Below are 13,397 nucleotides of genomic sequence, written 5' to 3'. Positions count from 1 at the left end.
GTAGGCTAACTTGTCCTATGTCATCATGCTAACATGTTAAAATTGTATGCTAGCTTTTTATAGCTAAATTTGCAAGTTCACAACTAAAAATAATACATTGTGTACGCTATCTTTTTAGCTAATTTTCTATGTTTAACCTAAAAGTCACTAATTTGGATAGTAAGTGTTCATTTTATCGTGCATGAAAATGCGCGCGTTGCAGGAAGTGTGCGGGGCGAACGCGGCCATGACCTCGGACATCTCCAACCATCCCGACAACAAGACGAAGAATCGTTACAGCAACATCCTGGCCTGTGAGTGTTACCATAGCAACCAGACACCATAGATGAGAGGCTCCATCCTTCTCATCCCGCGTCCTTCAGCGGAGGCGTTTTCATCAAAGACTATTTGTCAAGTGTCTTTTTTAGTTTGGGCTGTGTCACCAAGTCAGCGTGGAATATAAAAAAAAAAAGGTGACACTTATCCTTCGCCGTCTTCTCTCGCCTTTCTCCCAGACGACCACAGTCGAGTGCGACTCTCCAGCAAGGACGGACGCAGCCGAGACTACATCAACGCCAACTTTGTGGATGTAAGGAGAACTTTTTTCCTGCCACCTTCTCTTCTGCTCTGCTGACACTTCTGACTAACCGAGAGTGCAACACAATGTGCTGGAGGATAGTCATTATATGCCAAACTACATGCCAAACATTGATGAGCTTGCTAACTTTTTTTAGCCAAATTTGCAGCCAAACTCCTATAATTTGCTAAATGTTAGCATCCTAACGTTAGCATGCATGCTAACATCGGCGTTGCCCAAATTTTGCGGCCGAACACCTCAAACCCCTATAACTTGGTACTTGACACATGCTACTTATTAGCATTTTAACTTTTTTTTGCCAATTTTTGCAGCCAAACTCCTATAAATTGCTGTCAGCATCCTAATGTTAGCATGCATGCTAACATGGACGTTTTAACTTTTTTTTGCCCAAATATTGCGGCCGAACACCTCAAACTCCTATAACTTGGTACTTGACACATGCTACTTATTAGCATTTTAACTTTTTTTAGCCAATTTTTGCAGCCAAACTCCTATAACTTTGATAACTGTTAGCATCCTAATGAGGGCATGCATGCTAACATTGGCATTCTTACCTTTTTATTGGCCAATTTTAGAGCCGAATGCCTCTACAACTTGGTACATTACACATGCTAAGTGTTAAAAATCTAATGTTAGCATGAATGCTAACTTTTTTTGCCAATTTTGCAGACAAACACCTATAACTTGGTACTTGACATATGCTAACTGTTAGCATTTTAACTTTTTTAGCCAATTTTTGCAGCCAAAAACTTCAAACTCCTATAACTTTGCTGACTGTTAGCATCCTAATGTTAGCATGCATGTTAACATTGGCGTTCTAACTTTTTTTTTTGCCAAATTTTGCGGCCGAACACCTCAAACTCCAACAATTTGGTACTTGACACATGCTACTTATTAGCATTTTAACTTTTTTTAGCCAATTTTTGCAGCCAAACTCCTATAACTTGCTAACTGTTAGCATCCTAATGTTAGCATGCATGCTAACATCGGCATTCTAACTTTTTTTTTTTTTGCCAAATTTTGCAGCTGAGCACCTCAAACTCGTATAACTTGGTACTTGACACATGCTACTTATTAGCATATTAACTTTTTTTGCCAATTTTTTCAGCCAAACTCCTATAACTTACTAACTGTTAGCATCCTAATAATAGCATGCATGCTAACTTTTTTTTTTGGCCAAATTTTGCGGCCGAACACCTCAAACTCCTATAACTTGGTACTTGACACATGCTACTTATTAGCATTTTAACTTTTTTTACCCAATTTTTGCAGCCAAACTCCTATAACTTGCTAACTGTTAGCATCCTAATAATAGCATGCATGCTAACTTTTTTTTTTGCCAAATTTTGCGGCCTAACACCTCAAACTCCTATACCTTGGTACTTGACACATGCTACTTATTACATTTTAACTTTTTTAGCCAATTTTTGCAGCCAAAAACCTCAAACTTCTATAACTTTGCTAACTGTTAGAATCCTAACGTTAGCATGCATGCTAACATTGGCATATTAACCTTTTTTTTTTGCCAATTTGGGAGCCGAATGCCTCTACAACTTGGTACTTGACACATGCTAACTGTTATCATTCTAATGTTACGTGCATGCTAAATTTTTTTTGCCAATTTTGCAGACAAACTCCTATAATTTGGTACCTCACACATGTTACTTATTAGCATTTTAACTTTTTTAGCCAATTTTTGCAGCCAAAAACCTCAAACTCATGTAACTCTGCTAACTGTTAGCATCCTAATGTTAGCATGCATGCTAACACTGCCGTTCTAACCTTTTTTTAGCCAATTTTGGAGCCGAATGCCTCTACAACTTGGTACTTGACACATGCTAACTGCTAGCATTCTAAAGTTAGCATGCATGCTAACTTTATTTTGCCAATTTTGCTGACAAACACCTATAGCTTGGTAATTGACACATGCTTACTGTTAGCATTTTAACTTTTTTAGCCAATTTTTGCAGCCAAAAACTTCAAACTCCTATAAATTTGCTAACTGTTATTATCCTAATGTTAGCATGCATGTTAACATTGGTGTTCAAACTTTTTTTTTTGCCAAATTTTGCGGCCGAACACCTCAAACTCCAACAATTTGGTACTTGACACATGCTACTTATTAGCATTTTAACTTTTTTTAGCCAATTTTTGCAGCCAAACTCCTATAACTTGCTAACTGTTAGCATCCTAATGTTAGCATGCATGCTAACATCGGCATTCTAACTTTTTTTTTTTGCCAAATTTTGCAGCTGAACACCTCAAACTCCTATAACTTGGTACTTGACACATGCTACTTATTAGCATTTTAACTTTTTTTAGCCAAATTTTGCAGCCAAACTCCTATAACTTGCTAACTGTTAGCATCCTAATGTTAGCATGTATGCTAACATTGGCGTTCTAACTTTTTTCTTTTTGCCGAATTTTGCGGCCGAACACCTCAAACTCCTATAACTTGATACTTGACACATGCTACTTATTAGCATTTTAACTTTTTTTTCCCAATTTTTGCAGCCAAACTCCTATAACTTGCTAACTGTTGGCATCTTAATGTTAGCATGCATGCTAACATCGGCGTTATAACTTTTTTTTTTGCCAAATTTCGCGGCCAAACACCTCAAACTACTATAACTTGGTACCTCACACATGTTACTTATTAGCATTTGAACTTTTTCAGCCAATTTTTGCTGCCAAAAACCTCAAACTCATATAATTCTGCTAACTGTTAGCATCCCAATGTTAGCATGCATGCTAACAATGGCGTTCAAACTTTTTTTTTGCCAATTTCAGAGCCGAATGCCTCTACAACTTGGTACTTGACACATGCTAACTGTTAAATTCAGATTTTTTTTTGCCAATTTTGCAGACAAACACCTCAAACTCCTATAACTTGTACTTGACAAATGCTAGCTGTTAGCATTCTAACTTTTTTAGCCAATTTATGCAGCCAGAAACCTTAAACTCCTATAACTTTGCTAAATGTTAGCATCCTAATGTTAGCATGTGTGCTAACATTGTTTTTTTTTAAACAAATCTGCAGCTGAATACCTCTACAACTTGGTACTTGACACATGCTAACTGTTAACATCCTAATGTTAGCATGAATGCTAACATTGACATTCTAACTTTTTTAGCCAATTTTGCAGCCGAATGCCACTACAACTTGGTACTTGACACATGCTGTTAACATTCTAATGTTAGCATGCATGCTAACTTTTTTTTGCCAATTTTGCAGCCAAAAACCTCAAAACTCCTTTGACTTTGCTAACTGTTAGCATCGCAATGTTAGCATGTATGCTAACATTGGCGTTCTGAATTTTTTTTTTTTTTGCCAATTTTGCAACCGAATGCAAGGATTCATATAACTTAGTACTTGACACATACCAACTGTTAGCATCTTAAAGTTAGCATGCTAACATTGGTGTGCTAACTTTATTAGCCAATTCCGTAGCCGGTCACATCAGAATCCTATCATTTGGCATTTGATTCTAATGTGTCACATGCTTTCTGTCATCAGGGCTTCAAGACCAGGCACTCGTACATTGCGGCCCAAGGTCCACTCAAGTCCAGCACCGACGACTTCTGGCGGATGATTTGGGAACAGAACGTGGGCGTCATCGTCATGATCACCAACCTGGTGGAGAAAGGCCGGGTGAGCTCTAGAAAGACCAGGTCTAAATTAGAGGGGTGTCCAAGGTTCAGTTTGGGTTGCCTCCATCTTCATTTGAGGTTAGAGTGTTCGCCCTGAGATCGGTAGGTTGTGAGTTCAAACCCCGGCCGAGTCATAAAAAAGACTATAAAAATGGGAGCCATTACCTCCCTGCTTGGCACTCAGCATCAAGGGTTGGAATTGGGGGTTAAATCACCAAAGTTGATTCCCGGGCGCGGCCAACGTTGTGGCTCACTGCTCCCCTCACCTCCCAGGGGGTGCTCAAGGGTATGGGTCAAATGCAGAGGACAAATGTCACCACACCTAGTGTGTGTGTGACAATCATTGGTACTTTAACTTTAACTGAATGTATATATGTGTATATTTGTATATATATGTGTGTGTGTATATATATATATACACACACTGAATGTATATATGTATATATATGTTCGTGTTTATATATATATATATTTATATATATATATGTGTGTATGTGTGCATTTATATAAATATATTACATATATATATATATATATATATATATATATATATATATATATATATATATATATATATATATTTGCCAATTTTGCAGCCGAATGCCACTACAACTTGGTACTTGACTCATGCTAACTGTTAACATTCTAATGTTTTTTTACCAATTTTGCAGCCAAAAACCTCCCAACTCCTATAACTTTGCTAACTGTTAGCATTGTAATGTTAGCATGTATGCTAACATTGGCGTTCTAAATTTTTTTTTGCCAATTTTGCAGCCGAATGCAAGGATATATATATATATATATATATATATATATATATATATATATATATATATATATATATATATATATACATATATATATATATATATATATTGATATATATATATATATATATATATACAGCTTCACCACTTTAGTCCTAATTTTTGCGCTTAAAAAAACTTCTCTGATTAACTTCAGACTTCTTCAGTTTGATACTGTCATTACTGCCACAAGTGGTGGAGAGGTGTATTACAACTGAGGGATGTGGAAAATGAAAAAAAAAAATTTTGATTGCAAATAAGAATCGCGATTCATTCAAAAACCCGTTTTTTTTAACACAAAAAATAGAAATATAAGTAAAAATACAGCTTCACCACTTTAGACATCGTTTTTGCACTTAAAAAACTGACTGAAGCGCCAGACTTCTTCTGTTTGTTTGCTGCTGTCATTACTGCCACAGGTGGTGGAAAAGTGTATTGCAACGCTGAGGCCCAATTCAGGAACCAATTAAGTTTGTAAATGGAGGTTCCGCCGTACACGCTGCACTCTGACTACTATAATGTTTTGTAAAGTCCCTGGACAAGATGAAGAGTTTTTGTGACGTGTGGGTGTGTCCTCAGAGGAAGTGCGACCAGTACTGGCCGGCGGACGTGCACGAGGACTACGGCGGGATCCTGGTGACGCTGAAAAGCACCCGCCGGCTGGCCAACTACACCCGCCGCACCTTCGCCGTGGTCGAGGCGCAGCAGGTCAAAAAGGTCCGCAGGTGTGGCGCCGGCCCGCCTCCTCGACCTCCGTGTCCGTGACCGCCTCCTTCCCGCCGCAGGGTTCTCAGAAGGGGCGGGGCTCGGAGCGGACGGTCACACAGTACCACTACACCCGCTGGCCCGACATGGGCGTGGCCGAGCAGGCGCTGCCGCTGCTGACCTTCGTGCGCAAGTCGTCCCGGGCCAGGACCGCCCGCATGGGCCCCGTGTTGGTGCACTGCAGGTACCTGCCGGACTGCTGCTGGACTGCTCGACCCGCTTCCTCACCCGTGTGTGTGTGTGTGTGTGTGTGTGTGTGTGCAGCGCGGGTGTGGGCCGCACAGGCACCTACATGGTCCTGGACAGCATGCTGAAGCAGCTGCGGGACGAGGGCGCCGTCGACGTGGACGGCTACCTCAGGCACATCCGCACCCAGAGGAACTACCTGGTCCAGACCCAGGTTAGTTTCATGGTGCACTTTGGACGTATGCTTACTGTTTAAATGTTAGCATGCTATCCATCCATCCATCCATTTTCTACCGCTTATTCCCTTTCGGGGTCGCGGGGGGCGCTGGCGCCTATCTCAGCTACAATCGGGCGGAAGGCGGGGTACACCCTGGACAAGTCGCCACCTCATCGCAGGGCCAACACAGATAGACAGACAACATTCACACACTAGGGCCAATTTAGTGTTGCCAATCAACCTATCCCCAGGTGCATGTCTTTGGAAGTGGGAGGAAGCCGGAGTACCCGGAGGGAACCCACGCATTCACGGGGAGAACATGCAAACTCCACACAGAAAGATCCCGAGCCTGGATTTGAACCCAGGACTGCAGGACCTTCGTATTGTGAGGCAGACGCACTAACCCCTCTGCCACCGTGAAGCCATGTTAGCATGCTAACATTTAATATTAGCATTCTCACTAATTGTGTACTTTTCAACAAAATAATCGTTGATTTCACTACTTGGTGCACCTTGGACGTATGCTTATTGTTCCCATGTAAGCATGCTAACTTTAGCATGCTAAAGTTAACATGCTAATTTTAGCATGCTAGTGTTAACATCTTATGCTAGCATTCCCGCTAATGTTGTACTTTTTAATCAAATAATCGTTGATTTCATTATTTGGTGCACCTTAGAAGTATGCTTACTGTTCCCATGTTAGCATGCTAACTGTAGCATACTAACTTTAGCGTGCTAATTTTAGCATGTTAACATCTTATGCTGGCATTCTCGCTAATTTTGTACTTTTTAACCAAATAATCGTTGATTTCACTACTTGGTGCAGCTTAGACGTATGCTTACTGTTCCCATGTTATCATGCTAACTTTATCATGCTAGTGTTAACATCTTATGCTAGCATTCTCGCTAATTTTGTACTTTTTAATCGAATAATTGTTGATTTCACTACTTGGGGCACCTTGGACGTATGCTTACTGTTCCCATGTAAGCATGCTAAAGTTAACATGCTATTGTTTAGCATGCTAATTTTAGCATGCTAGCTTTCTCGCTAATTTTGTACTTTTTAATAAAATAATCGTTGATTTCACTACTTGGTGCACCTTAGAAGTATGCTTACTGTTCCCATGTTAGCATGCTAACTTTAGCATGCTGATGTTAGCACTATCGCTAATTTGGTACTTTTTAACCAAATAATTGTTGATTTCATTACTTGGTGCACCTTGGACATATGCTTACTGTTCCCATGTTAGCATGCTAACTTTAGCATGCTGATGTTAGCACTATCGCTAATTTGGTACTTTTTAACCAAATAATTGTTGATTTCATTACTTGGTGCACCTTGGACATATGCTTACTGTTCCCATGTTAGCATGCTAACGTTAGCATGCTAACATGTTATCCTAGCATTCTCGCTAATTTTGTACTTTCTAACTGAGTAAATGTTGATTTCATTACTTGGTGCAACTTCAACGTATGCTGTCTGTTCCCATTTTAGCATGCTGACTTTAGCATGCACACTTTAGTATGCTAACATCTTATTCTAGCATTGTCGCTAATTTTGTAGTTTTTAACCAAATGATCCTTGATTTCATTACTTGGTGCACCTTGGACGTATGCTTATTGTTCCCATGTAAGCATGCTAACTTTAGCATGCTATTGTTTAGCATGCTAATTTTAGCATGCTAGTATTAACATCTTATGCTAGCATTCCCGCTAATGTTGTACTTTTTAATCAAATAATCGTTGATTTCACTACTTGGTGCACCTTAGAAGTATGCTTACTGTTCCCATGTTAGCATGCTAACTGTAGCATACTAACTTTAGCGTGGTAATTTTAGCATGGTAACATCTTATGCTGGCATTCTCGCTAATTTTGTACTTTTTAACCAAATAATCGTTGATTTCACTACTTGGTGCACCTTAAGACGTATGCTTACTGTTCCCATGTTAGCATGCTAACTTTATCATGCTAGTGTTAACATCTTATGCTAGCATTCTCGCTAATTTTGTACTTTTTAATCGAATAATTGTTGATTTCACTACTTGGTGCACCTTGGACGTATGCTTACTGTTCCCATGTAAGCATGCTAAAGTTAACATGCTATTGTTTAGCATGCTAATTTTAGCATGCTGGTGTTAACATCTTATGCTAGCTTTCCCGCTAATGTTGTACTTTTTAATCAAATAATCGTTGATTTCATTGTTTGGTGCACCTTAGAAGTATGCTTACTGTTCCCATGTTAGCATGCTAACTGTAGCATACTAACTTTAGCGTGCTAATTTTAGCATGTTAACATCTTATGCTGGCATTCTCGCTAATTTTGTACTTTTTAACCAAATAATCGTTGATTTCACTACTTGGTGCAGCTTAGACGTATGCTTACTGTTCCCATGTTAGCATGCTAACTTTATCATGCTAGTGTTAACATCTTATGTTAGCATTCTCGCAAATTTTTTACTTTTTAATCGAATAATTGTTGATTTCACTACTTGGTGCACCTTGGACGTATGCTTACTGTTCCCATGTAAGCATGCTAAAGTCAACATGCTATTGTTTAGCATGCTAATTTTACCATGCTAGTGTTAACATCTTATGCTAGCTTTCTCGCTAATTTTGTACTTTTTAACCAAATAATCGTCGATTTCACTACTTGGTGCACCTTAGAAGTATACTTACTGTTCCCATGTTAGCATGCTGATGTTAGCATGTTAACTTCTTATGTTAGCACTATCGCTAATTTTGTACTTTTTAACCAAATAATTGTTGATTTCATTACTTGGTGCACCTTGGACATATGCTTACTGTTCCCATGTTAGCATGCTAACGTTAGCATGCTAACATGTTATCCTAGCATTCTCGCTAATTTTGTACTTTGAGTAAATGTTGATTTCATTACTTGGTGCAACTTAAACATATGCTGTCTGTTCCCATTTTAGCATGCTGACTTTAGCATGAAAACTTTAGTATGCTAACATCTTATTCTAGCATTGTCGCTAATTTTGTAGTTTTTAACCAAATGATCCTTGATTTCATTACTTGGTGCACCTTAGACGTATGCTTACTGTTCCCAATAGCATGCTAACTTTAGCATGCTATTGTTAGCATGCTAACCTTAGCATGCTAGTGTTAGCATGTTAATATCTTATGCTAGCATTCTCGCTAATGTACTTTTTAACCAAATAATCGTTGATTTCACTACTTGGTGCACCTTAGACGTATGCTTACTGTTCCCATGTAAGCATGCTACCTTTAGCTTGCTAAAGTTAACATGCTATTGTTAACTATGCTAACTATATGTTAACTATGCTATTGTTAACTATTGTTAACATCTTATGCTAGCATTCTCGCTAATTTTGTACTTGTTAACCAAATAATCGTTGATTTCATTACTTGGTGTGCCTTAGACGTATGCTTACTGTTCCCATGTTAACATGCTAATTTTAGCATGCAAACTTTAGCATGCTAACACCTTATTCTAGCATTGTCGCTAATTTTGTACTTTTTAACCAAATGATCGTTGATTTCATTACTTGGTGCACCTTTGAAGTATGCTGGCTGTTCCCATGTTAGCATGCTACCTTTAGCATGCTAACATCTTATGCTAGCATTCTCACTAATTTTGTACTTTCTGAGTAAGCGTTGATTTTTATTACTTTGTGCACCTAAGAAGTATGTCTACTGTTCCAATATTAGCATGCTAACTTTAGCATGCTAACGTTAGCATGCCGAAATCTTATAGTAGCATTCTCACTAATTTTCTACTTTCTAACCGAATAAAAGTTGATATCATTACTTGGTGCACCTTAGACGTATGCTTACTGTTCCCATGTAAGCATGCTAACATTAGCATGCTACATCTTATGCTAGAATTCTCACTAATTTTGTACTTTCTAAGTAAACGTTGATTTCATTACTTGGTGCGCCTTAGACGTATGCTTACTGTTCCCATGTTAGCATGCTAATATTGGGATGCTAATGTTGGCATGCTAACATCTTATGCTAACATTCTCGCTTATTTTGTACTTGTTAAACAAATGATTGTTGATTTCATAACATGGTGCATCTTGAAGTATGCTGGCTGTCATGCTAGCATTCTCACTAATTTTGTACTTTTAACCAAATTACTTGGTTCCCCCTTTACGTATGCTAACTGTCTCCATGTTAGCATGCTAATGTTAGCTAGTTTGCTAATTTTATACTTTTTAGCCAAATAATCATTGATTATCTGACTTGGTGCATCTTAGAAGTAACCTGGCTTTTCCCTTGTTAGCATGCTAATGTTAGCATGCTAACATCTTATGCTAGCATTTTTGCTAATTTTGTACTTTTTAACCAAATAATCATTGATGATATGACTTGGTGCATCTTAGAAGAATGCTAGCTGTTCCTATGTTATCATGCTAACCTTCGCATGCTAACATCTTATGCTAGCATTCTCGCTAATTGTGTACTATTTAACCAAATAACAATTGATATTATTACTTGGTGCATCTTAGAAGTATGCTAGCTGTTATCATGCTAACACTATATACTTGCATTTTCAATAATTTAGCACTTTTAACCAAATAATCATAGATTTCGTTACTTGGTGCCATCTTGGATGTATGCTAGCTTTTACCTTGCTACCATGCTAACGTTAACGTAATAATATCAACATGCTAACATTTTGTAGTAGCATTTTAGCTAAGTTTGTACTTTTTAACCAACGTTTGTTACATGGTGCCATCTTTTAAGTATGTTAGCTTTTCTCCTGTTTACATGTTAACATTAGAATGCTAACATGTTTTTTTTAGAACTTTAGCTATTTTTTTTTTTTTTTTACATAATAATCATGAATTTTCTTATTTGGTGCCACCTTAGAAGCATGCTAGCTTTCCCCTGCGAGCATGCCAACGTTTTATGCTACCATTTCAGCTAATTTCATACTTTTTGACCTATATTCATGGAATCCCGTTACTTGGGACCATCTTAAATGTCTGCTAACCCTTTACCTTTAGCATTACAATGTTAGCATGCTAACATTTTATAATATAATTTTAGCAAATTTTGTGTTTTTTGACCTAATGGGTTCTATTTCTTGTTGCATCTTAAAAGTATGCCAGCTGTTCCCCTGTTACAATGCAAATGTTACCACTTTTTATGCTAGCATTTTAGCTAATTATTTACATTTGAACTCTTACCATGCTAACTTAGCTTAATGTTTTTTCCTAGCATTCCAGCTAATTTCTTACTTTTTTGTTTCCCGTGACACCGGCCCTACTCTCCCACCCGCAGGAGCAGTACGTTTTTATCCACGACGCCCTGGTGGAGGCCATCAACTGCGGGGAGTCGGAGGTGGCGGGGTCTCACCTGCACAGCTACGTGGACCAGCTTCTGACGGCGGGGCAGGACGGGAGGACGCCGCTGGACCGACAGCTGAAGGTAAGGCCTCACTTTTATCTTAAATGTATGCTAGCTGTTCTACTGTTAGCATGTCAACATTAGAACGCTAATGTTTCATGCTAGCATTTCAGATGCTTTTCTACAAACCCCATTTCCATATGAGTTGGAAAATTGTGTTAGATATAAATATAAACGGAATACAATCCGCTATCTCAGTTACAATCTTCCGCCTGATTGTAGCTGAGATAGGAACCAGCGCCCCCCGCAACCCCAAAGGGAAGAAGCGGTAGAAAATGGATGGATGGATGGACGGATGGACTGATGGATGGAATACAATGATTTGCAAATCCTTTTCAACCCATATTCAGTTGAATGCACTACAAAGACAAGATATTTGATGTTCAAACTCATAAACTTTTTTTTTTTTGCAAATAATAATTAACTTAGAATTTCATGGCTGCAACACGTGCCAAAGTAGTTGGGAAACGGCATGTTCACCACTGTGTTACATCACCTTTTTTTTAACAACACTCAATAAATGTTTGGGAACAAAGGAAACTATTTGTTGAAGCTTTGAAAGTGGAATTCATTCTCATTCTTGTTTTATGTAGAGCTTCAGTCGTTCAACAGTCCGGGGTCTCCGCTGCCGTATTTTACGCTTCATAATGTGCCACACATTTTCGATGGGAGACAGGTCTGGACTGCAGGCGGGCCAGGAAAGTACCCGCACTCTTTTTTTTTTTACGAAGCCACGCTGTTGTAACACATGCTGAACACATGCTGAATATGGCTTGGCATTGTCTTGCTGAAATAAACAGGGGCGTCCATAAAAAAGACAGCATTTAGATGGCAGCATATGTTGTTCCAAAACCTGTATGTACCTTTAGGGTGCCTTCACAGATGTGTAAGTTACCCATGCCTTGGGCACTAATCCACCCCCATATCATCACAGATGCTGGCTTTTGAACTTTGCATCGATAACAGTCTGGATGGTTCACTTCCCCTTTGGTCCGGATGACACGATGTCAAGTATTTTGAAAAACAATTTGAAATGTGGACTCGTCAGACCACAGAACACTTTTCCACTTTGTATCAGTCCATCTTAGAGGATCTCGGGCCCAGAGAAGCTGGCGGCGTTTCTGGATGTTGTTGATAAATGGCTTTCGCTTTGCATAGTAGAGCTTTAACTTGCACTTACAGCTGTAGTGACCAACTGTATTAAGTGACAGTTGTTTTATGAAGTATTCCTGAGCCCATGTGGTGATATCCTTTAGAGATTGATGTCGGTTTTTGATACAGTGCAGCCTGAGGGATGGAAGGTCACAGTCATTCAATGTTGGTTTCCGGCCATGCCGCTTACGTGCAGTGATTTCTCCAGATTCTCTGAACCTTTTCATGATATTATGGACCGTAGATGTTGAAATCCCTAAATTTCTGGCAACTGCACTTTGAGAAACGTTGTTCTTAAACTGTTTGACTATTTGCTCACGCAGTTGTGGACAAGGGGGTGTACCTCGCCCCATCCTTTCTTGTGAAAGACTGAGCATTTTTGGGGAAGCTGTTTTTATACCCAGTCATGGCACCCACCTGTTCCCAATTAGCCTGCACACCTGTGGGATGTTCCAAATAAGTGTTTGATGAGCATTCCTCAACTTTATCAGTATTTATTGCCACTTTTCCCAACTTCTTTGTCACGTGTTGCTGGCATCAATTTCTAAAGTTAATTTTTTGCAAAAAAAATGTTTATGAGTTTGAACATCAAATATGTTGTCTTTGTAGCATATTCAACTGAATATGGGTTGAAAATGATTT

General features: G+C 38.9%; 1 protein-coding gene across 3 annotated transcripts in view; it reads left to right on the top strand.

Annotated features, from left to right (window-relative positions):
- The window catches only part of ptprz1a (protein tyrosine phosphatase receptor type Z1a), a 127,214-nt gene that overhangs the window by 108,083 nt on the left and 5,734 nt on the right, over nt 1-13,397 (top strand). For all 3 annotated transcript variants that reach the window (XM_061894383.1, XM_061894384.1, XM_061894382.1), the window contains 7 exons: nt 203-293; nt 495-568; nt 4,095-4,229; nt 5,614-5,751; nt 5,820-5,983; nt 6,064-6,199; nt 11,478-11,624. In XM_061894383.1, coding sequence (XP_061750367.1) covers nt 203-293; nt 495-568; nt 4,095-4,229; nt 5,614-5,751; nt 5,820-5,983; nt 6,064-6,199; nt 11,478-11,624 — 885 coding nt within the window. The remainder of the gene's footprint in view (nt 1-202; nt 294-494; nt 569-4,094; nt 4,230-5,613; nt 5,752-5,819; nt 5,984-6,063; nt 6,200-11,477; nt 11,625-13,397) is intronic.

This window comes from Nerophis ophidion, linkage group LG03, assembly GCF_033978795.1.
Source record: "Nerophis ophidion isolate RoL-2023_Sa linkage group LG03, RoL_Noph_v1.0, whole genome shotgun sequence".
NCBI lineage: Eukaryota > Metazoa > Chordata > Actinopteri > Syngnathiformes > Syngnathidae > Nerophis > Nerophis ophidion.
The sequence above is the reverse complement of the archived record's forward strand: the minus strand, read 5'-3'. Positions and strand labels throughout refer to the sequence as shown.